The 24819-nt window shown below is 41.6% G+C and overlaps 1 protein-coding gene across 1 annotated transcript in view; it reads right to left on the bottom strand.

The window, feature by feature from the left end:
- Positions 1-1025: 1025 nt before the first annotated feature.
- Positions 1026-24819, bottom strand: part of GHR (growth hormone receptor) — a 190310-nt gene continuing 166516 nt past the window's right edge. The window contains exons 3-9 of the mRNA XM_054986473.1: positions 17065-17185; positions 15887-16044; positions 14939-15117; positions 12669-12831; positions 9517-9607; positions 7930-7999; positions 1026-6370 (exon numbers count right to left, since the gene is read on the bottom strand). Coding sequence (XP_054842448.1) covers positions 5381-6370; positions 7930-7999; positions 9517-9607; positions 12669-12831; positions 14939-15117; positions 15887-16044; positions 17065-17185 — 1772 coding nt within the window. The 3' untranslated portion in view covers positions 1026-5380. The remainder of the gene's footprint in view (positions 6371-7929; positions 8000-9516; positions 9608-12668; positions 12832-14938; positions 15118-15886; positions 16045-17064; positions 17186-24819) is intronic.

Here is a 24819-nt window from a genome sequence, read left to right as displayed (position 1 = left end):
GACCTTGGCATTGAAAGAAATCTGACATGATATTCATATTCTCTACTCAGCCCAGCTCTTTAAGGGCCGGTTGCTGTATAGTGTGTGAAGTAAGTCTCAGCTTTACCTTCTCAGTAATCCAGGTTCTGAATTTCAAAATAATTGTGTGTTTGCTGGAGGATTTTGTGTGGGAGCCAGAGTGTCTGAGCACATGGAGACTATCTAGGCCATTTCCGCACACGTTGAATAATGCACTTTCAGTGCACTTTAGCAATCCTTTGGAAGTGGATCTTTTATTCCACACATGGAAAAGCAGTTCCAAATATTCACTAAAGAGTATTGAAAGTGGATTATCCAACGTGTGTGGAAGCAGCCCTAGTCTTCTGTGTTTATGGTTGTGTTTAGGAGTATTAACACATGGATTTCTCCCATTTTGTGAGGGTGTCTTTATGCTTATATCCAATTTAAAGGTCCCCGTTTAATCAGGCAATTGCCAGCAGTTAATCTCAGTAGAGCACCTCATTTCCTTCCACTCTAACTACTACACCTCTCTCGCATCTCAATACCCCAGTTTTAGATTGTTTACAATGAGACCCTATGCAGAGTTACTCCAATCATTGTGTTCAATGGGTTTAGACTGGAGTAACTCTACACAGGAAGCCACTGCCTGATCTATAAAGGTAAGAGCCAGTATTTTGAATTGCACTGAGAAACAAAGTGATAGCCAGTGAAAATCTTTAAGCTCTAGTAAAATGAGACCAGATCTACAGGCCTTTTGTGGTGTTTTATGTTTTTATTTAAATCTTATTTTATAAGCCACTTTAAGCAAGTTCCCTGGAAAAGCAGCATAGAGATTTTTGAAAAAAAAAATTATGAACCAACTGAAGTTTCTGAAAATTGTTCAAAGTACTTCCCACATGCCAAACAGTGCAGTAGTTTGGAAAATGTGCTGGCTGATGGTCAAACAATGAATGATTTCTTGATTTTAAATGCATTTCCATCCTTCATAAAACGTTTGCAGTAAAGTATACAAGGTTACCATGATGGATCAATGAAAATAAATTTATTAAACTCGAAGAAGAAATAACAACACTGACATGAGGCAAGTTAAATATAAACAGAAAGACACAATTCTTCATATTAGAGCATAATGGCTTGTGTGACCAGCAAAGTACCAAAATGACATTCTGAGATTGATTGAGGTATTTAACTAGTTTTTGGTGATTGAAATGCTCCATCAATATAGAAATACAGTATAAGGCTCCCTTGCCCCCGACAGAGACATACATAGCTTTAATGGCATTAGCGCTGAGAACTAAAGGAGATGGCTGTCGGGAAGAAAAAAGTTGTAACATGTCAGTAGAGTATCTAATACAAATTGTCTTAAAAATACAAGCCAAACATAGAATTTCTTCTTTCCAGCCACTGAGAAGGCCACATACTTGCTTATATTTGAAGTTTAGAAAAATAGCTTTGTTATGGTAGTGAGTATGTCAGAAATTGTGATTTCTGAAATAAATAGTCTCTGAGCTATATTCTTCAAAAATGCTTAAGCATACCAGAGTCTCCAGCTGTGATTTGGTTTGCTCCTCAAGGTTTGTTTACATGATTCAGGATGCTGGGATTAGTTTAAAATTACAATTGTTTTGAATCGAGAACCTTGTCTAACTCTGCTGTCATTCCCAGAGGTGCAACTTCTTGGTCACAACCTTCAGATCTTGCCTAAAACTGGCTGTGAACTGCTTATGTGGAACTTTACTCTGCTTGAGACAGTTTCTCTACACAAGAAATCTTACACAGGGACGCACGTGTAAGGTATCTTGTGTAAAGAGACTCATAGGCTATCAGTTTTGGTGTGGTCATTAGAATCTGGCTACACATTACTCTGAGTGAAAAGCAGTAAAATTTTGAACGTTCAGAGTAGAGATGGGCACGAACCGAAATATGAACCAAAGTTCGTGATGAACCAGGCCGGTTCATGGTTCGCGAACTGGCGGTTCATCAGAGCCCATTTCTGATGAACCGCCACGAACTTTAGGCTGGTTCGTTTGGTTCGTCACTGCAGACAGCCTGCTGCCGATCAATCAGTTTCCTAGGCAACAGGGGATGGACTTCCTGCAGACTTTCTGCTGGCTCAGAAGTGGCCTTCTGCTGACCCGGAAGTGACGATTTGCTGACCTGGATGTGACATTTTCACAAACCAACTGAACCAGTTTGCGAACCAGGGTGTGGTTCATGAAATGCGATGAACCACGAACCGCACAGTTTGGTTTTTTTCCGGTTCATGCCCATCTCTAGTTCAGAGAGAATAAGAGGCTGCTGGTTTTTCCCTTCTGGTATCTGGTCCTCTCACCCAGCTTCTTTCCTTTAGCAATTGGTAAGGACAAGATGATGGAAAATTATCTAAGTAAGGTAACAGAAAAGTCTGCTTGTTGTTTCTTTCCTAGGACTTTAAGGCAAGCCCCTACATTTTCACTGACTGTGGGAAGGAGGAACCTGATCAATTCTTCCCAGTCAGCACCTGGCTATTTTCCATGTGACAAATGTAACATATAGCCAGGGAAATCTAACAGTGTGACCCTAAGCATGTTTATTTAGACACAAGTCTCACAAAGTTCAGTGAATTACAAAAAAATGTTGATTAAGGCAAGTGTTTGCAATTGATTGGGGTCCAGATCTGGACCCTGACCTCCTTCTGGTCTTATAGACTACTTACCCAATTCCAATGTAAACATACGTTCACAAGGTGCCTATGTTTTTAGATATCACAACTGTGACTGTCCCAGCTTGATGGCCTGCCACCAAGTTTGATGGCTTAATCCTGCCTTAAAGATAGCTACAGTTGAGAAAGAGAACCTCTACTAGTCTAAGGGCTCTGTCTTCTAATTTCAGGCCAGTTCACATATGCAAGTCCCGCATTATTTTCTCTGCTCAGTTGTGCATATGCAGGTATATATTCATGTGAATGTGTCAATACAGTCAACGGCCATGAGGCTGGATCCCACCAAATACTTCCACTCATCCAAGAGCTCTTGTGCAAATGGAAATGCAAGGAAGTAATTGGAAGTAATCCTTGCACGAAGTCAACTTGAATATATTGTGACTTCTGTTTTCACTTGCACAAGACACAGTGCACGGTGTATGTGTTTATATTTCAGCAAGCCCCCTCCTGATAATGACCTTCTTCAATCAATTAGTATCTCATATCCAAACAGGTCTATTTGGAGGTGCCTCAAATAGCCTTTTGATTTTTCTACATAACAACACTGATTGGAAGGGAAAAGTCAGTGACTAATCAGACAATAGTTCATGTGCAATGTCACCTGCAAACAGGAACTGCATTCAGTAAATCCTCTTCCACAATCACAACAACCCATGTTCATGTCTCTAGAGGCACAATTTCAGTCATGTGGTTAAAGGAACATTTTAAGCTGTTTCTATGTGCCTCTTGGTACACACTGTACATCAGTACTCTCAGGGCTTTTTTCTGGGAAAAGAGGTGGTGGAACTCAGTGGGTTGCCCTAGGAGAAAATGGTCACATGGCTGGTGGCCCCACCCACCCCCAATCTCCAGACAGAGGGGAGTTTAGATTGCCCTCTGCGCTGCTGGAGCGGCGTGGAGGGCAATCTAAACTCCACTCTGTCTGGAGATCAGGGGGTGGGGCCACCAGCCATGTGACCATTTTCAAGAGGTTCCGGAACTCCGTTCCACCGCATTCCTGCTGAAAAAAAGCCCTGAGTACGCTACAGCTTAAGGTCGGGAACCTCAAATTTTGGAGCGGTAGGCTCTCAGCTTACAGCTCAAGTCTCTGACCCCAGGGATTCAGAGCTGAAAATACTGCAAATCTAGAGTCAGCTACCACTGGCCACATGTCTGGTCATGGCCTTATAACTGCTACATAACAGCCTATATACTGATGAAGAAACAAAGCATGGTGTGCATGCTGGAAACAGACCTTTGGATTTAATTTTTTAAATTCATTTATTTATTTACATTATTTAACCCTGGCTTATGTAAACAAAAATTGAGATTGAAGACTGTTAAGGCGTACCATGAGAAAACAGACCAAAGTAAATAAGGCTTAAGCCACACTACTTCTTAAAAGCCTTGCTACGTACGCAGAATATGCAAAAAAAAAATTGCATTGTTAACAATATTATACTGAATTCTATAGCTTCATTTAATTCAGAGTATGAGCTTTAACACATTCTGGAGACTTGACTTTCACTCAGGATTTGTACTAAATTCCATTGCATTTTTCTGAGTCAAAGGCTTCAGAATATGATGTGAAGGACAGTGTTGCTGCTTCTTGTGTGCTTCAAAACTTTGCATAAAAGTGTAGTTCTGGTCCTGAAAAATCTAAATCCGTTTTAGTTCTTGCTGCTATACAAATTGCATGGTAATGGTGCTAGGGTGACCAAAAGTCTCTGTGTTTGTAATTGCAGTGTTTTGCTACGAAACACAAAAGCATGGATAGCAATAGTTTTTAAAGAATCAAATAGGTTCCAATAAGATAGCACAGCAACTTTACATTGAGAATGCTGTATAGATTTTGTGGACTTATAAAAACATTTTGTAAAAAAAAAAAGATTCCCCTTATATTCTTGTCTAAAATCGCAGCAATAACTGCAAGCATGTACATTCTAGAGATGGACCGTTACAATTAAACTACAGTGTGCAGTGTACATATAAAATATCCATGCCTGCTTGTCTAAAGTATTAAAATAGGTCTATTTATATAAATCAAAATAAATGTATTTATCCAAACTTCTTTTGCTTTCCTGCATATTTTCTCCAAATCCCAGCATAAACTTCTTGGCATCGGATACAATTTAACATTAAATATTCACACTTCAAAAACCACTTGCTATTAGCTTTTTGAATAAAGATGATTTACGGCACATTAAAAGTCATCCAGTTTCTTAAGAATGACCCCCAAACTGACACTGACAATAACAAAAGACAGTCACCATTACTGAAACCAGCCTCCACAACATTTCAAAAGACGATATTTGCAAGACATGGTAGCGATACTGTGACTGATGCAATATCTCAGAATAAAGTGGAAGGGGCTCCATTCTCCTTCCCCTTTGAAAAATACTGAACATATTTGTTTTGGTTTAAGCATACAAGCCCAAGCCAACTCTATGCCATTTATATACGACGTCCCGATCCAAAGGCTCCAGTGTGCATGCAGGGGCTCCGACACGCACATGGAGCTCCCCATAAACATAACTAATCATTGCTATGTTAATGAATGCTCTACAATTATGAAAAGCATTTCATGGTAATGAAATGAACCTGTTTCCAAAGAGCTCCACATGTGCATCAGAACCTCATGGAGGCATTTGTGGGGGGGTGGGGGGTGGGCCTCACATCATTTTGCACTTTAAAGGAAAGCTATGGCAGGATTTTGTTCAGTTGGTCTGTGCTCATATAACCACATGATGCAATGAATTCTTTGTCCGGCACAGGCAGAGCTGTAGCATTGAGCACAAGGCCTTGTGGAGATTGTACCAGGTGAATGGAGGTATAGTCCGCCACAGGCATGTCAGAACTTTCGGCTTCTTCTTCTGCAGCTGCTGCGTTGTTGTTGTTGTTCACAGCATTAGTGGAAAGGCTCTCTGTGGCGAAGTAAGCACCCTCAGGAAAGCTCTGCTCTTCCGTTTCTGGCTCAGCCTCTTCGTGAGGTGTCACAGTGACACATTTTTTTGCATCCAGCTCACAGAAATAGGCACCATCCATGGCAAAATTTGGTTGGCACTGTGCAGTGGGTTCTTTCTGAACCTTACTCAGGGTTTTCCCCATCTTAATTTTTTGCCCCGGGGAAAGCACAACACTTCCACCTGGTGTAATGTCACTGACTTGCGTGTAAAAGTCCGTGTTTGCCACTGAGCTCTGGTTGCTTAGCTGAGTTTGGATAGGAGGGCTGGCTGCCTCAGTGTCGTTAGAAACCTGGTTTTTTTGTTGCTGATCTTCTGTTGGATTATCAGATGGCTGCTGGGTAGCTGAGTTGTCAAGACTGGACATTGGCTTCTTGTTATCTTTTGGATCAAGGCACAAGAGATCCTCTTCTTTTTCATTTGCCTTTTTGGACTGACCAATGTCTGAGGTTCCATCACACGTATCGCTTGCACTGAAATCGGTCTCTGGGATATCTGGCTCACAGCAGCTGGCCCGCCCAGAATCATCATCCCTCACTCCAAGACAGCTGTGAGACTTCAAGTGGTCATTGCTGAGAAGTCTGTCAGTATCTGACCCTTCAGTTCTCTCTTCAGCATCGTCTATATCCAACTCGATGAATTCAACCCAAGAGTCATCTCCATATAGCTGTGGTATGTAACTACCATGACAGGCTAGGATGGAATTTACTTCATCAAGTTTTCCTTTCTATGAAACAAAATAAAAAATACTATTGTTAAAGAAACATTTATTGTTATGTTAATTTAAGGGGTTGGATCCCATGCAAATTCTTCACTAATTAAAGGGATTGCCATCAGTAGAAAAGGACTTCCCTGCCTCTGCCCTCCTTCTGAAGCTCAAAATGCCCCTTGAATGGCTGCTACTGGGGGACAGAGACCCCCAAGGAACAGCATGAATGAGAGCTGGAGGTTTGCTGTGGGAACAGGGAATAAATGAAAATTGTTCCCCCTGTTCCATCAGGGGAAATTTCCACTGGATCCAACCCACTATATTAATATCTTCCCTTTCAAATATACAGTGGGGAAGGGGAGGGCTCACCCAAGATGTCAAGCAGCCATTTTTAAAAAAACCACGAGCATACTGTCATAAAACCAATTAAAAGCAGATCCATATAAAATTCTACAACCATCTTAGAAAATAATAAAAGAATCAAAATATAGCAACTTAGTAAAAGCACTCTACAAACACAGCATGCAACAGCAACGTCCAAAGCTATAAAGTTTACCCATCACAAAACATTCACATACTAGAAGATGGGGAGTAAAGGGCATAATAATTGGGAAAAAATCAGTCATTTGCACTCGCCAATCTCTCAGTGTGAAAAGGGAAAGCAAGGCATTTGCTGAAGACCTTTAATGCTAAATAAATTCAGAAGACAGGTGGCATTTATTTAACTTCATTTATACCTCACCTTTCTCCCCATGAGGACCCAAAGTAGCTTACATCATTCGCCTCTCCTCCATTTTGTCCTCACAGCAACCCTGTGAGATAGGTTAGGCTGAGAGTGTGTGACTGGCCCAAGGTCACCCAGCAAGCTTCCACAGCAGAGTGGGGAACTGAACCTGGGTCACCCAGATCCTAGCCACTCTAACCACTACACCACACTGACTCTCAAATATTGGTACTTCAAATACCCTTATCCCAAACCATTTAAGAACATTCTGTGTTCTCTATGGAAGATCCACCCACTTCTGTGTTCAAGTATAGGATTATGATGCAAACAGTGTCCATCAAACCACCTTTTTCTCCTCCCTAGTAAAAATAGGTATACATTTACAGGTGATTAAGGTACAAGGCCAGTGGAAGATCTGATTCCACAACTCTATTGTGGAAGTGGTCAACTGAATGTATAACTAGGGTTGCCAGTCCTCCGCTGGGGCAAGGGATTCCCGCTCCCACCCTCCACCCCTGCCCCTGTTTACTTGGCTGGTGGGGGGGGGAACATGCCACCCAGGGCTCACTCCAGGGTGGCATGGCGTGCTCCTGCATGCTGCAGTGGCCTAATTTGGGCTCGATTCATCCAGAATTGGGCCAAATAGGGCCCAATTTGGCTCCCTGCAGAGCACAGGAGCACTCCCAGGAAGGCACGTGACCTGCGTGATGATGTCACTTCCTGGAAGCAACATCATCATGTGGGCCGGGAGCACATGCACAAAGGGAAAGCTGAAATGTAGGTGCTGGGCCTCAGACCTCCTGCCTGGGGGTCGGGGGATCTGGCAACCCTATGTATAACGCACCCAAATTACCTTTAAGAGGTCTGGATCAATCCCTTTAATTTTGGGAACTGGAACAGGAGGAAGAATCATTATCTTTAACCTTGAAAAGAAACATTCACATTTAATTTAACAACTTTGAAATAATTCATCACGACTAAGGACTATACAGTAAACTTTAAATGTTTATGCATCATTTTCACAAACCTTATTGATGCCGAGACATCAGATTGAAAGCTGGGGAATTACATTTTTGACTGTTCCCCCATCTTACCCCCCAAATTCTCTGAAAGCTGAAAACTAGTACATCTGGGAGAAAGGTATAGTACATCTCTCTTGCCGATGCACTAGTTTTTTACTGAGCGTTAATTTTTCTATTCTTGGCCCACCTACTTCTTAGGAACTTAGGAAATGAGGAACAATCAGAACAGGTAACCTTAGAATAGTATAATTCTTACTCCAGTTTCCTGGCTAATTTTCTCACTTGCCCCTGCAGACATTAAAGGAGAAAGAAACTAACAAGAAAAAAGCCAAGAATAGAGCCGATGAGAATGAATTCGGTCTGGAATGTATAAACTGACTTGGCTCTAGCCATTTTGCCATTCCCCCATTTCCCATTTCTTCCTAGGAAATTTGGGCAAAACTGCTTGCATTTCCCCCCTTATATCTTATCATCAAAAAGGGTTAAAAACTTTTTCCCAATGAAAACTGGAAATTCAGAAAGGAGGCAGGGCCCTCAAATGCCCCCTGTAACCATGGACCCGATCTGAAGTGGTACAATCTAGAATTCTATTCCTCTCCTTCTGGATAACCTGGCCTTGGAGAAGGCAGTAGACAAGCTGATAGAATGGTTTTATCACTTTGTATTGCAGGTGGGAATCATACATGCAAAACTAGTAGAAAACAAGCCCAGAAAAGATCAGACTTTACTTGTAGGATTGGAGTTTTTTGTGAGGGATTAACAATGTCACATTCCCTGTTGTCTAAAACAGTACAGACCACCCTATCACCTAATCCTGCTGCATGCTTATAAAAGGCTTTCTAGAATGGCTCTAAGATTCTTATTTAGAATCTTTCAAGTGATAGTGCCTTTCCAGAAGAGAAAAGTAGTTCACTGCAGTTGATGTTAAAGTATCAGGGTGTGCATGCTCATTGTTTGTTCTGGTCGGAACAACTTTTTATAATGGATAATAAAGACTTAGAATCATAGACTCATAGGGTTGGAAGAGATCTCTAGGGTCATCTAGTCCAATCTCCTGCACAATGCAGAAAATTCACAACTCCCCACCCCCCAAGTTAGGTTCAATGCAACTGCCTTCACCTTAGTATTAGTCACTGACAGTGAAATCCTAAGCAAAGTCAATGGGCTTAGACTGGAGTAACTCTGTTTAGGATTTCACTGTCAGTGCCTTGCATGTATCAGACAGCTTTTGCTATCATCTGACAGAACTGTGTTTCTTGGAATGTCAGAATCCTGCCCCCACCCTCTCTCTTTGTCTACCAGCAGTAGAATTAATTCCATTTTAATGAATAGTGGTAGAAAATGTATTAATCAATGGAGTAAAAAAATTATACTTTGAAAGCTATTAGACCCAAATCAGTAGGAGTAGCAGAACTCACTTCTGCTGTTTAGAAAACAGGACTAGCGACAACATCACCATCAAGCCGAGGGTTCCAAAAGCTATCACCAAAGACCAAGAAACTTGAAATTCTGAAACAACAAACAACGAAAAACAGGGAGAGTTGAGTCATTTCATATATCTTATATTCATTGTTTAAAATTGTTCCTAGTTTGTGCTTGATTTCTTTGTTGCTGTTGCCTTGTTACAACCACTGACTGAGAAGCGGTTGGCAAATTTTTACCTCTTTTTATTTTTCTGATTATCACAGATTCCTTCACCCCCACCAAGAATAAACAAACCCAGTATGATTCATCCTGTGTCAAAAAGGCAAACAACAAACCAGAGGATACACCAGTGAAAAATATGGGCAGCATACAGTCATAAGAGAGAATTAACAAGGCTTAATACATGAAAAAGCACATTTGGAAAACAACTCACAAATTCCATGGTATGAATATCTTCAAGTAAAGCACCTTACAGAAAGCCAACAGGTTAAAAAACCCTAAAAAAACACTAACAGATTTTGAAAAATTGATAAACTGGGGCATGGGTTGCCATAGAAGTCTGATATCTAAAATATACCGCATCCTATTAGAAGTGAAACAGGAGAACAAAATCCTTTCTTACCAAACAATTTGGCTGAAAGATTGCAACACTGACCTTTCAGAGGGGAACTAGAAAAAGATCTGGCACTCACATAACTTTACATCCAAGATTATTAATATCAAAATGCAAACAGTTAAAATTCTTACACACTGATATTTGACACCTGTTAAACTACATCATATAAGCAAAACAAGCTCTACTAAATGTTGGAAGTAATGTGGTGAAGTAAGAACCTTCATGTACTGCTGGGGGTATTGTAAACATATAAGAAATTTCTGGGATAATATAATTAAAATAATAGAAGCTATCACTGGTTATGTCGTTCCTAAAACACCAGAGGTTATACTGTTGAATCTTTGATTAGATCCTTCAATACCAAGGATCAGAATCAACCTCATCTTAATCCTTCTATCCAGGGCTTTTTTTCTGGAAAAAGAGGTGGTGGAACTCAGTGGGTTGCTCTCTGAGAAAATGGTCACATGGCTGGTGGCCCCGCCCCCTGATCTCCAGACAGAGGGGAGTTAGATTGCCTACGGCGCTGAGGGCAATCTAACTCCCCTCTGTCTGGAGATCAGGGGGTGGGGCCACCAGCCATGTGACCATTTTCAAGAGGTTCCGGAACTCTGTTCCACTACGTTCCGGCTGAAAAAAATCCCTGCTTCTATCAATAGGTAAATCAGTTATTGCTTCTAAATGGAAACAAAAAAGTTTGCCCACAGTCACAAATTGGAAAGATCGATTATGGGACTACTTCATAATGGAAAAGCTTGCAGATCAAATAGCTCAAATGGGACAGCAAAAACACAATTCCCATTTCTTGGAGCAATGGCTTCCAGTTTTGGAATATCTAACCAACAATGAATCCGCAAACCAAATATCCCCCAAAATGGAATACTATCAAAGGCTGGCATCTCTTTGATCATAATTTTAGAACTAACCTACTCTTTCTTTCAATATTGTATAGCTGTATATCTGTAAATAGTTTGTAAGAACTGTGTGTCGGCAAATTTACAACTCTGTTAAGGAAACAGGAACTACATTTTTAAGTGTTTTAAACCTGTTTAGTGTTTTTATTTGTTTTCATTCGTTAATGATTGTAAAACTGAAAAAATATAAATTTAAAAAAGAGAGAATTAACTAAGCATAATGGTTTCAATAAAACTTCATGAATGATTAGACCTAACAGAGAAGATTTGTGAAGGATTATTGCTACAAACTGTTCTCTGTCCCTTAATACAAGACCGATGAAGGCCTGCATATCCAACTGGAACAGAATTGGATCACTTTCCTTATCCAGCCAAGATTCTGATTAAGTTAAGTCTATTTTCTCTTTCACAATACGTCTGTTTTTAAAGTCTGTAGTCGAAATGCCTTACGGCCTAGCTCAAGGCCTCAGCAGTTCCCTTGATCCTGAAAAAAAGAAAAAGAAAGAACAGCCTTCGGAGGCTCTTGCATCTTTCCTTCTAATGTCTAGGACTCCAATGAAAAATAGATGACATTTTGAGTGGGCACTTGAAAGCACTCCATAAAACAAAAATCCTTTTGGACAATAACTACAGCAAAACTTCTTTTAGCTCAAGTCTGCTTTAAAAAGAGGACCACCATGTTAGATTCAGGTGCAACTGCAGTGCTTCAAACCCCAGAGAGATTTGTCTGTCCCTCTCTACTGCTTTTATTTTTATTTATTTATTTACATCATTTATAGTCTGCCTTTCTCACTGAGACTCAAGGCAGATTACACAGTATGAGGTTAATACAGTCAGTAACAAGTAATAAGTACATTTCAATACAATACCATAAGGTAAACATATACAAGTTTAAAGACATAGCATTAGCAAGGATCCAAGACGTAGTAGAGATACTGAAGCAAAACATAACATTAGACAGCACGGAGCGATGGTTGTACATAGGAGTACATATTTAAAGCAGCAGATAATATATGAGGCAAAAATGGTGATGAAGTCTATGATCCCCCAACTTGTTAGTGATGCACCCGAGACCCCATTCCTACAATGCAGTCTTCTGCCAGCGGGTGAAGACGTTCTTGTTTTGTGTGGCATACCCCCAATAACTGTTATTGATCACCTTGTTCTTGGTATTGGTCTCTTTCTGTGTGTGTTTTTATTCAATTATTTTTATACCATTTAAAATGTTTGAAATACAGTTGTTTAAAATGTTGCTTTAAATTTTTAAATGTTCGCCACCTTGGAAACCCCATTTAGGTAAAATGGTGGCATCCAAATCTTTTGAATAAGTTCATAAAATAAATGTTAGTATTTAGCCTCCTTTGAGGCTTTGACTGAGATCATCTCAGTGTTTGTTCACATGAGACCTTCTTTCTCTTTACCCATACACAGCCCATCTGCTATACGGGAAGGTGGTGGTGGTGGGGGGGGTCGGCACAAGCTGAGAGCAATGTGCCCCGAAAACATCAGATACCCCAAACGAGTCACACAACCATGCTCTTAATTACGAGGGCAACCTGGGTCCAAAAGTAAAATCAGAAATTTGTAAGGGAGCTCAAAAGACCCTTTTCTCACTTACCTTCCTCACATGGCACCAGGCTTGTTGCACCAAAAGACACGTAAAGTATTTCACTGAACTCTCCATAGATTTCAGATGCTCCTTTTGCTCGTATTCGTATCTCGTAATCACGGCAAGTCATCAGAGCATACACAGGAAGTTCTGTCGTTGAGGTCGTCCTCAGCTGTAACAATAATTTGAATGTTGATAAGCAGTGTGGTGTCATGATTAGTGTCAGGCTAGGATCTGGGAGACCCAAGGTTCAATCCTCATTTTGAAGCTCTCTGGGTGACCGTGGGTCAGTTACATAGGGTTGTACATAGGGTTGTAAGGATCTCGTTTTAGTTTGATTTTTATTTGGGTATCGTGCTCTTAGAACACAAGAATTGTCTTGCTGAATCAGGCCACAATTCATCCAGTTTTCAATCCTTTTCCAACAGTGTACCATCTGTGACTAGTGTTCAGAGGTCTACTTACTGCATGTGGAGATTTCACTTAGCTATTGCAGCTAACAGCCAATGAAAGATCCTTAGTTCAATAATAATTATGACTTGTTTATCCTGTCTGTATAATTGTCTGCAATGCACTGTGATTTCCTGACTCATCTTTCCACAGTGTACACATGACGAAAAATGACATGAAGTCAACTCCCATGTTATAGGGCATAGAGATACATTCTATGTCCCCGCTTCTCTTGTAATGTACAAAACGGCCATAACTGTTTCACTCTATTGTCTGAACCATATGGCTAAGCTGTACCTCACAGCTGCGACAGTCCACAACCGACCCACTATGTATGATGCACTGTGCTGGACAGTTACACATAGTTGTGAAATCCATGCAAAATAAAATCCATAGGTTTGCATCCATAAAGGGTCAACCATAATATTACATTGCAAGAGTCCTAAAAGATGGAAAAAACAAGAGCATCCCTATTAAAACTTTTAGAACTCTACTTGGGATTTCACTATTGAGGAACAACATGGTGTCATTGTTGTGGATTTTCCAGGCTGTATAGCCGTGGTCTTGATGTTGTAGTTCCTGACATTTCGCCAGCAGCTGTGGCTGGCATCTTCAGAGATCTCTGTCTTTTGTGAGAGATGCTGTCTTTTGGTGCTACACCTCTGAAGATGCCAGCCACAGCTGCTGGCGAAACGTCAGGAACTACAACGCCAAGACCACGGCTATAAAGCCCGGAAAATCCACAACAACCATCGTTCTCCAGCCATGAAAGCCTTCGACAATACGATATGGTGTCACATCCAAACCTGGTGATCACGCTGTTCACCTTGATAGCAAAATCATTTATAAAGGAATGAGTATCATTGGGGGCCCTTTACTGTGAAAACTATCAATTTATTCTGTACAGTGTAGCTATCCTCTACAAATCTATTGAAACTTGTCTTTCTGAGGCCTCAAGACTGCTTACTTCTGTTTGTTGCAAAGGAACCCTAAGATATCATCTGAGCATGTGGGCTGTGCAGTGAAAATGCAAAGTACTTTTGGTATGAGAAAAATTATGTATGCCAGTAATGGCTATTATTACAGACTAGTGTTGTGCCGTTACCACACAGTGCACAATTTCCATCTGATTTGATGAATACAAGAAAATGAGCCCTAATCATCTGTTAATACCATGCAATTAAAGGAAACATTGTTTTGCAATAAAATTACTTCTCTAAGGATGCCAAATGAGGAAATAATTTTTAAAGCTGTAAGGTCATTTGTACAATACATTTGAAATGCATTTCACCCTGTTGAGATTAAAGCAGCCATAATTAAGACCGCTCATAAAAATCTTAAAAGTGGGGATAAAAGAACCGTGAGGTAGTCATTAAAAGAGCTGGGAAAATGTTAATAGAAATAATGAAAATGAATTTTAAAAACTGAAAACAAATTATTATTACTATTGGGACCAAACAATGAATTGATGTTTGGCTGTTTTCATTGCAAATTCAATGTGGGCAAGCCATGCCAACACTTAGTAGTTAAATAGCCTTCCCTTGACAATTGGTGTTATTTGCACATGTTTGATGCATACTGTTGTGGAAATAATTGTTTTTCTGCAGGTGAGGACTGGAGCTAGTCCTGTACTGGCCCTGCTGTTGCGAGGAACACCCAGAAATCAACAAGCAACAACAAGACCACCATATAAGCAAGCCTCTGTCCAACAGACAAGTGCGTCCTCCAACCAGTCTAGGGCTCCACTCTGATCTTAGGTCCAGAACTGGGACATCCCCTGCAAGGGATTGGAGCTTTTGGAGTCCCTGTTCCTCTCATCCCATGCGCACCTCATTCCATCTTGTCCCATTGACTTCTTTGAACTGCAGCTGATATTGCAGAGTGATCCATCCATTCTTAACATCTGCAGAAGGTGGAGGCTTCCAGGTAACTTCAATATCTGTGTACATGCCTATTGGGCTTGTGTTTATTACACTCCAGTTGAGTCCAACAGGAGGGTCAGGAATTACTGTGAATTAAAACACAATTGTTTCCCAATTAGTACAGAAAAGATCTCTCCCTGTACAAATTCCTTCCCTGGGCATCTCTCCCACAAGGACATGGGAGACGTCTCCAGAAAGTCTTGTGTGACACCACAGAGGATTCTGAGGCAATCTCTCATGTATTAGTTAAGGGAATGGAAAACAGCCCGCTGGCTTTCTTTAGCCCTGCCTCATTCTCCCCAGACCAGAATGAATGCAGAATGTGTGTGTGTGTGTGAACACAAAGTGTGTGAAGTGGGCAGATGGAGAGGTGGAGGATAACATATAACACTGTGTTTAGCACAAGGGACACTTTAGGGAATCTTACGCAAAGTCCACCTAAACCTGCAGCTGGTCCTGGACAGGTAAGAACCGGAGGTAGGATGAAGGGGTGGTGTGGTGGAAAGTGGGACTGGACAGTAAAATGGTCTGGGGTGTGTGTTTGTGTGTGTAGGTGTTGGGAAGAAGCAGGGCAAGTTGCTAAAAATTGATGGATGTATCCTGTATGAGTTCTTCGTTGTGGGAGAATCTAAGATGTGCAGAAGGGGGAGGCACAATTTCATAAAATAGGGTGGAAAAACTTTATTAAGAACATATAGTTGCTTTCCATTTTTGACCTCAAGTGGTTTCTAGGGAGAATGGACAGATCTGCAGTTATGCGTAACTACTTCTAGTTTTCAAATTAACACATGACCAAGAACATTCATGCATAGCATTTTTTTAAAAGGCAGGATAGAATACATAAGAGAAGGGTACCTATTTCTTCAACGTGGAAGCATTTTTCATCATATGTTTGATTTTCACCTATTAGCTTGATGCAATAAGGAACCCAAATAGAGGTGTACGTTGCGTTGAAGTAACAGCTGTTTTCACCAGCAGTTACATAATCAGGACATTCTTTCCATTCACTTTGCCTAGAAAGATAGCAAAATTACTATGAAAAATGCATTTACCATGAACATTATAAAGAAGAAGTTACATATGGCTTGACAAAACAAAAATAATCTTTTAACCCCATCCTGCCCAATAAACCAATCAATCTGAATTTTATTTTTATATTACCTCATGCAAATAGCCATGACATTTTGCCTTATTTTCCTTGATGAAATTCTCTAATGTGTCATTAAACAGCTGAAGGGCTATTGCAAATATATCACTCAAACATCTATTTGGATCCTGAATGAAAAAGTTTTGATAGTTGACATGAAAACAACTGTGGATTGAACCAACCACTATGGCTGATTTCATGCTGTCTAGAAGAAATAAACTTAGGGTGAAAAATTGAGTGGAAGCTAGAATGATGGCTAAGGACGAATAAACGTGAGCTAAAATGTGGGAGACTATTCTAGAAGCATCTGGGGTGACTACTGGGTGAAACAGGAGGCTTATCTAGATGGACTTCTGGCCTGATCAAGCAGTGACCTCTGTATAAGCTTTTGTTTCCTCACCCAATGATTTTTGTATACTCTGTGGTGAAAGGTTCCAAAAGCATTTGGCTCTCTTGTCTGCCAAGTAAATGACAACTGGTTCTGTGCCATACAGCCACAGAACTAGATCTTTAAAATAAAAATTTGGTGGGACAAAGCTGGATTGTTCTGGAACTGACCAATCATCCACGTACTATGCAGTCACCACCACACACTGTCTCCTGTGCACCTATTTAACCTGTTAACTATGAAGTGCCCTTAAGAGTCTCTATCAGTGTAATCCTAAACAAAGTCAACTCAATAGGGCTTATTTTCAGGTAAGTGCACTGTGTGTCATGCAGAACTGTGGCTGGCATAATGGCTACTATGCGTGATAAAACTATTTTCATGACTTTCTACTATGCGTGATAAAACTATTTTCATGACTTTCACCTAGGATTTTTGGTGTTGTAACATAGAATGGATTTTGTCTTAGCAATTTCAAGCGCACAACTGATTTCTCGTTACCTTTTTATATACATCAGTTGAATGTTTTCCGGGGCAGTTAAACTGTGAAAATCACCATTATTCCAATAACAAGAAAATGTTTCCATTTCAGGTGATCTGCACTTAATGATATGTGGTCTTTCTAATGCAAAGAAAGAGAAAGAAAAGATTAATTATATTTCCAAAAATACAGAAACTGATTTATTATTTATTTTATTTATGTCAATTATAGTCCACCTTTCTCACTGAGACTCAAGGCAGATTACACAGCGTGAGATTAGTACAGTCAATATCAAGAACATTTCCATAAACAATGCCATAGGGTAAATAGATACAAGTTCACAGAGACATAGTATTAGCGGGAATCCAATATAACATAGGCGTGCAGTCTATGGTTCCTATCCTAACTTATTAGCAGATCATCTGAGATCCCCTCTCTACAATACAGACCTCCAATCTGATTAAAAAGCCTTTTTGAATAATTCCGTTTTGCAGTAATGCATGTTCAGTACCATATAATCCCAACTAACCGGTGCCATAAATGGCTCATGTCATCAATATGCCAGTTCTGTGCATTACATGTGTTACTATATTGACTATAAACATCTATATATGGTCAAAAAAGTCAGTTCTTTATTGTCCATTATTTTTTAATGTCTCACATTTAAATTGCTGTCTCTCATTCAAACATTCTTCTCTGGTTCTTCCTGGTTACTGCCACTAGGGAATTTTGCTAAAGATATTCATAAAATATTATTATGAAAAAGGGGTCTCCCCCCCACTTCCATGAGAGCTAGGACATTCCAAGGGTGGCGATGATATGGCTGGTCCATTACGACGAGAGAGTATAGTGATAGTGGATTTTTTGTAACATCTGTCGTCACAAATATTCAACATATTGCACACAAGCAGAATCCTAACGCAGGAATCACAACTACTAACCTTCAATCACACCCCCAAAGATGACTGCACTAGTGCACTCCAATTTTAGTCACTTATAGACTCCCAGTTTTCCATCTGAGCTTCTTGTTGTTTGCTGTTGATTCCACTCTTGGTTTACCACATTCTCTTACTCTCTATCCCACTAGATACCAGTTCTCCCATCAGCCTGCTATTGATGTACAACCTGTGAGGTAGATTATGTTGAAAGAGAATGTCTGGCCCAAAACTGCTCAGTGATCTTATTGAATAGGGCCAAACTACAAGTGATGCCTGACTCTAGTTGGATACTTGTCAGCTTCCCTCAAGTTTTGATGGGAAATGTAGGCATCCTGGTCTTGCAGCTTGGCTTTCCGACTGCTGTCCAATGGACTTTTCAACTGTCACTTGTCCAACATTCCGCCAAGCTGCCTACATTTCCCATCAAAACTTGAGGGAAGCTGACAAGTGTCCAACTAGTGTCAGCCGTCACTTGTAGTTTGTCCCTAAAGTGGAGCTTGAAATGCAGGCCTTCCCAACACCAATTTGACAATCTAGCCCTAACCACACTGATTGCTGTTTCTCCCTGTTCCTACCCATTGCCCTGCCCTGTCCTCAGCTGGAGGGCCAGTATTTTTTAAATCTAAAATTGGAACCCTCAGCTGTATGGCAAAAGTCGGGTGTATGATACATTCTTTCCTACACAGGCTAAAGATGTTGGTGTAACTTTTGATATATAATATAAAATAACACCAGTGTTGGAAATTCTTCGTGCCATTTTGTTTTCAGAATCTCTGTTGGAGCTTTAGACACGAATGATCTCCTAATCAATGGTTTCCATTCTGTGTTTAATTGATTCTTCACAGTGGACCTCTGATTTCAATTGGCTCCCTCAGTGACTGAGCCAATCTCTTAGGAAGTCTTTTATGTCTCACACACCAAAAAATATCACTACTTGAAAGGATGAAACATGTGTAGTTGGACTGAAATTAATTTGTGCATAAAGCCAGTGAAATTAGACATGGAAAGCTAAAGGGCACAGTTATTAATCTCTGAAGTTCACAAAATGAAATTCAGACTACTGGAAATACAGTTGATCACATAAAAGCCTAGCTCTACAAATGAATGCTGCAGTCCTAAGAGTTTGAATAAAAGCTTATATTTGCCCAGTGGGATCTCACCTGACACACTCCACTTCTAGGAACTCCAGCTAATTAAAACCAGCCACAAAGCAGGACAAGTGGTAGAGGACATGGGATGGAAAGGACACTTAAGCACACTCCCCTGCCTACAGATGCACAGCGGCAATCCTAAGCATGTATACTCAGAAGTGAGTCCCATTTATTTCACTGGGACTTAATCCCTTGGAAGTGTCTTTAGGATTACCACTAGAGTGGTAGTTCAAGAGGGGGCACTGCATAAGGTTCCCCCCCCCGCTGACAAGCACCACCCACCATTCCTTTCCCCACCCATGAGCCAACAAGTCTTCTCTCCTCATTCCTCATGTGTCTTACAATGATGAACAGCAAGCCATGCATACCCAATAAGCAGGGCTTTTTTTCTGGGGAAAGAGGTGGGGGAACTCAGAGGGTTGCCAGCACAGGGGGCAACTGCTGGCGGGAGGTGGTGCCCCTGGTACCACATGCACAAGCGCAAAGTGTGCGCCCGCTTCTAGGACTGCACAATGACGTCACTTTGGATCAGCTGGAACAAGAAGGAGGGAGTTTTTAAACGTTTAAATTGCCCTAAGTGAAAATGGTCACATGGCCATGGCGCGGAGGGCGATCTAAGTTCCCCTCTGTCTGGAGATCAGGGGGCGGGGCCACCGGCCATGTGACCATTTTCAAGAGGTGCCGGAACTCTGTTCCACTGTGTTCCAGCTGAAAAAAAGCCTTGCCAATAAGGCTGAACAAACTCTTGTGGGGGAGAGACAATGGTGGCAGAGGCCCCCACAAAGCCACTGTCTGAGCCTACTGCCCCACCTCACCAAACCACCTCCAAATCACCTCTTTTCATACCACAATTTAGGTGCTGAGTGCACAGATCTGGGCTCTAAACACTGCACCTTCAACTGTTTAGCTGAGTCCTAGCTTTTAATAGCTGGCTTTTAAGAGACTGCTGTCTTTTAATAGACTGGATTAAGCTTCTTTTGGGCAGCAATTTTTAGATTAATATGTCTCTGTTACAGTAGGGTTATACTAATGTTGCTGTGTTATAGTTGGGAAATTTCTAGAGATTTGGGGGGTGGAACCCTGGGAGGGTGGGTTTTGGGCAGCACAGAGACCTCAGCAGGATATAATGCCATAGAGTCTACCCTTCAAAGCAGCCATTTTATCTAGGGGAACTGATCTCCCTCATCTGGAGATCAGTTGTAAATCCAGGAGATCTCCAGACCCCATCTGGAGATTGGCAACCTGAGGTCATAGTCATGTTACTTCTGAAGCATGGAGTCATATGGTATCTGTGGTTCCAATTCCCACCCTCTCCATATGGGATAAGGATCATCCAATGCAGTATTTTGAATTTGAACAGAGCACTGTATTTACTGTTTTTTATCTCACTGCTGTATTAAGTTACAACAGCTTTTGATATGGAATGGCTTAAAATTTACATTAAAAGAATTCTGCAAAACAAACCAATGAAACAGACACCAACTTTTGCTGGAACAGCCTTTGGCAAGCAGCCATATACAGTTGCTTTAAAGTGTCCTTGAGGAGTGGCATAATACTCAGCCATTACAACCCCAAGGACAAAATCAAACCCTAAACCGTTGACGCCTGTTTTTTTGTTTTGTTATGACCATGGATTTTAGCTACGGTCTGAATTCTGGGCAAGCTGAGAGGTAGCTGATGCCAATTCAGTAGCACAAAATAATTGTACATTTAGCCTACATAATTCAGAAGCCGAGCGTGTCACCTTCCCTCTTGAGGTTATCTTGGGATCATCACGGTGTTCTTTCCCCCTCATTTAGTTGTGGCATAGCCAGCAACTTACCCAGTGCCAAAACTCTGGTACTGCAGCCTATGTCTATGCAGTCTATGAACCAGGTGTGCACAACTGGTGGCTTGCAATATGTAACAAAGCACCAGCCTTGCATGGCAACTCATCAGGGGGCTCAATAAACTCCTGGAAGAGTTGCCAACCTCCAGGTGGGGTTTGACGATCTCCTGGAATTGCAACTGATCTCCAGGTGACAGAGATCAGATCCCCTGGAGGAAATGTCACCTTCAGAGAGTGGACTATACGGCATTATATTGTGAGGTGCTGTGCTGAAGCCAGGATGTGCCAAGACAAACCAGGATTCTCTGACCGTAGGCCAAAGGCTAGTTTCACTAACAACAGCTGGAATAAGCCACAGTTCTTGTTACATCTGAACCGAGCCAGAGTCTTTAACTATGGTTTCACGTGATGTACTAATCTTAGCTTGTTTGCCAGTGTAACCCTTGCTCGTTCCTTGGGCTACTGAGAGGCTTGTTCAGAGACTAAAAACCCCTCTTGTCTTTCACCAGCTCTTACTAACGGTGCTGATTCGGCACACGTTGGATAATGCACTTTCAATGCACTGTAGCTATCGTTTGGAAGTGGATTTTTTGTTTCACACTTGAAAAATTCAGTTCCAAATGATCTCTAAAGAGGATTGGAAGTGCATTATCCAACGTGTGTGGAATCAGCTAGTGTCTGCGACTGAAGAATCCAGCAGTTGTAGAGGTAAACCAGGATTTTTATGATCATATGCAAGCTGAATCTTTGTTTCAGAGACAAACCATTCTTAGGTTTTGAGTTATTTCTGAACGTGCACAAGTTTTCATATATTTCTGGGGAACTTGCAAAGATTATTTCACCGATTTCTGCCTATTGATTTTAAAGCATCCATTGTACTCTGTTTCCACAACATCAGAATTCGATTGATGAATAATACACTAATTGCAGGCAAGGAGAAATTATTCTAACACCAAAAAAGATTAAAATACCGTACTGAATAGAAATTTCTGCTAGAAATGACTATGTGCAAGTCAAGAGAAAGTGGCTCTTTGCTTCTGAAAAATAATGCATTTACTTCTCAATGTCTGGCAGACAGAAAAAGAAATCGATGACGTGAATCAAATGTCTGTTGTGAAAGAGAAGATTAATCACAACTCCTACATTAAAATAACAAAATACAGATATATGGTCTGGAGGTTAAAGAAAGCTTTTATGCCAAGAGAAAATAATGGCTTCTCTGCAGGAGACAATAGCCTCCCCTCACTACTATTACACGTTTTTGTCTCTGTTCATTTGCTGTTAAATTCCTTGCTCTACAATGATTTGAGAGCAAATTGAGTGTTTGTTCTTTTAAAGAGATCGCAGCAAAAGGTACTTATCTTATATAAGTTTATCAAGAGTTCAGAATGAGCTTTATCACCCACAGTACGCAGACAAGCAGACTGCACTCTACATAACACACAATGGTTCATGCACATGCATTTATTTAGCAACTGAAATACTTTCAGCATGCTTTTCAGTACAAAACGTTGAAAAAAATAAACCCCCAAATCTCCAGGAATTTCCCAACCCAGTGTTGGCAACCCTGACCCCAACCCACAATTAATTTGAACTGAAATCAAAGTCTCTGTGAGGATGCTCAAACAACTGCACCATAGCAACTTCAAGATAAGCTTTCAAATGCTCAAACAAAAATCTGGGTGGCTTCACTGTAGGGACAATTGGGGGCCAGCTGAAATGACCGGTTTCAGAACCTCTTTCTTCAAAGCCTTAGCCGCTTGTATTAAATTCTCTTGACCAAAGCATCTCTTAGACTTTCTTTAAAACAGAACTGAGAGCCAAGCTATAAGTGACGCCTTACACAGGTTGGACACTTGTCAGCTTCCCTCAAGTTTTGATGTGAAATGTAGGCATCCTGGTTTTACAGCTTGGCTCTCCATTACAGCTGCAAGACCAGGATGCCTACATTTCCCATCAAAACTTGAGGAAAGCTGACAAATGTCCAACCTGTGTCAGGCGTCACTTGTAGCTTGGCTCTCACTCCCATTCTAAGCTACCTTGAAGTTGTTTGAGCATCCTTACAGAGATGTTTTTCTGCTTTGAAGGTTCATCTTGAGCAGTGGGTTTTGGTTCTTTTGAACAGGATTGGAGATACATGTGTGAGAATGAATTTTTTTCTTGGAACTGGGGACTTCGGAATTCACTGAACATTTCTGAATGAGATTTCTTCCCCTTTCCAGATTTTTTTCCTGTGGAATTATTCTTGAGATAAATTTTGTATCGTTTGTCTACAATGATGTTGTATATTTGTATTTATAGTATTTATTATATATGAATGAATTTTGTACAGTGGAATTTTAAAAAAATATTTATTTAGTTAGTTTTCATGGACACAGGTGTCGTAATTAGACCAACTGTAGGCTGGCAACCCTAGGTGAGAACCATGTCTCTTTACCCCCACCCCCGCAATCCAGTCCTTGTCAGATTTAAAGAAGCCGAAACCTAGCCAGGCTTGTCCAAGAAATGTGAAAACACCATTAAGCATTATTAAAAGCTCCAAATGAGCTCAGAAATGATGAAGGAAAAAAGACTGGAGTTCCATAGCATCCTAGTTTCCCGATTAATTTGGAAACTTCTGAAGTAAAAGAGCAGTGCGCTTGCGTGACAGTGAATGGAGCACAACCACGACTGCATTTAATTGAGCTCAAGGCATTCCCAGAAACAATGCTGGTCACAATGGAGTTGGGTCTAGAGTAGACATGGGCACGAACGGGAAAAAAATTCCGAAAACCCTGTTCGTTGTTCATTGCCATCCACGAACAACGAACAGAACCGAACATGTCCCCTTAATGAACATGTTTGGTGTTCGTGGCCCTTTAAAGATCCCTTTAAACTATCAGCTGGCAGGTGGCAGGGAGGGATTCCCCCTTGCCGCCTGCCAGCTGATAGTTTAAAGGGCCCTTTCCTGCCACATGCAAGGTGCAGGGCCCTTTAAACACACCACAACCCCAGCCCGCACCCCCCTGCCCCACCCCAGCACCGCTGGGCTGCTGCTGCTGGGGCTCTGCCCGCTGTCAGAGGGACCAGAGGAGTCTTTCCTCGTCCCTCTGACAGTGGGCAGAGCCGGTGCCACAGGCCACTTCTGCCCGCTGTCAGAGGGATGGAGAGGCTCGCCTCGTCCCTCTGGCAGCGGGCAGAGCCGGTGCAGCCGTAGGGCTGCTTCTGCCTGCTGTCAGAGGGATGAGGAAAGACTCCCCTGGTCCCTCTGACAGTGGGCAGAGCCGCTGCCGCTGCAGGACTGCTTCCGCCCACTGTCAGAGGGACGAGGAGAGACTCCCCTGTGGTCCCTCTGACAGCGGGCAGAGCTGGTGGTGCCACGGGGCCGCTTCTGCCTGCTGTCAGAGAGACGAGGAGAATCTCCTTGTCCCTCTGACAGTGGGCAGAGCCGGCGCCGTGGGGCTGCTCCTTTCCAGTACCAGCAGGATGGAGAGATTCTCGCCGTCCCTCTCGCACTGGGAGAGCCGGCGCCGCCCCCTTTGCTATCATTTTCTTTTCACAGTGGCAAAAACTACTGCCTGTTGGAAGCTACTTTGAGGGGTTACAAAACTGACCTTCCCAATGTCCAATTCCCACCAAACTTGCAGGGGACATAGTCCTCACTGTCCTCTGAAGAACCCCCAAGTTTCAGAGAGATTGCAGCCTGGGAAAGGTATGATCCATGCCCCCCCCTTTGCTGTCTATTTCTCTTCTGAGTGGCAAAAACTGGACTGTCAGCTGGAAGCAGAAGGGTTAAAGCCAGAAAGAAAGCCAGAAAGAGTTCAGACAGAGTTCAGTCCTTGCCATTGCCAGGGGAATTGACTGAAGGCGCCTGAGTGT

Source organism: Eublepharis macularius, chromosome 8 (assembly GCF_028583425.1).
Source record: "Eublepharis macularius isolate TG4126 chromosome 8, MPM_Emac_v1.0, whole genome shotgun sequence".
NCBI lineage: Eukaryota > Metazoa > Chordata > Lepidosauria > Squamata > Eublepharidae > Eublepharis > Eublepharis macularius.
Note: the sequence above shows the minus strand (reverse complement) of the source record. Positions and strands in the feature narration are given on the sequence as shown.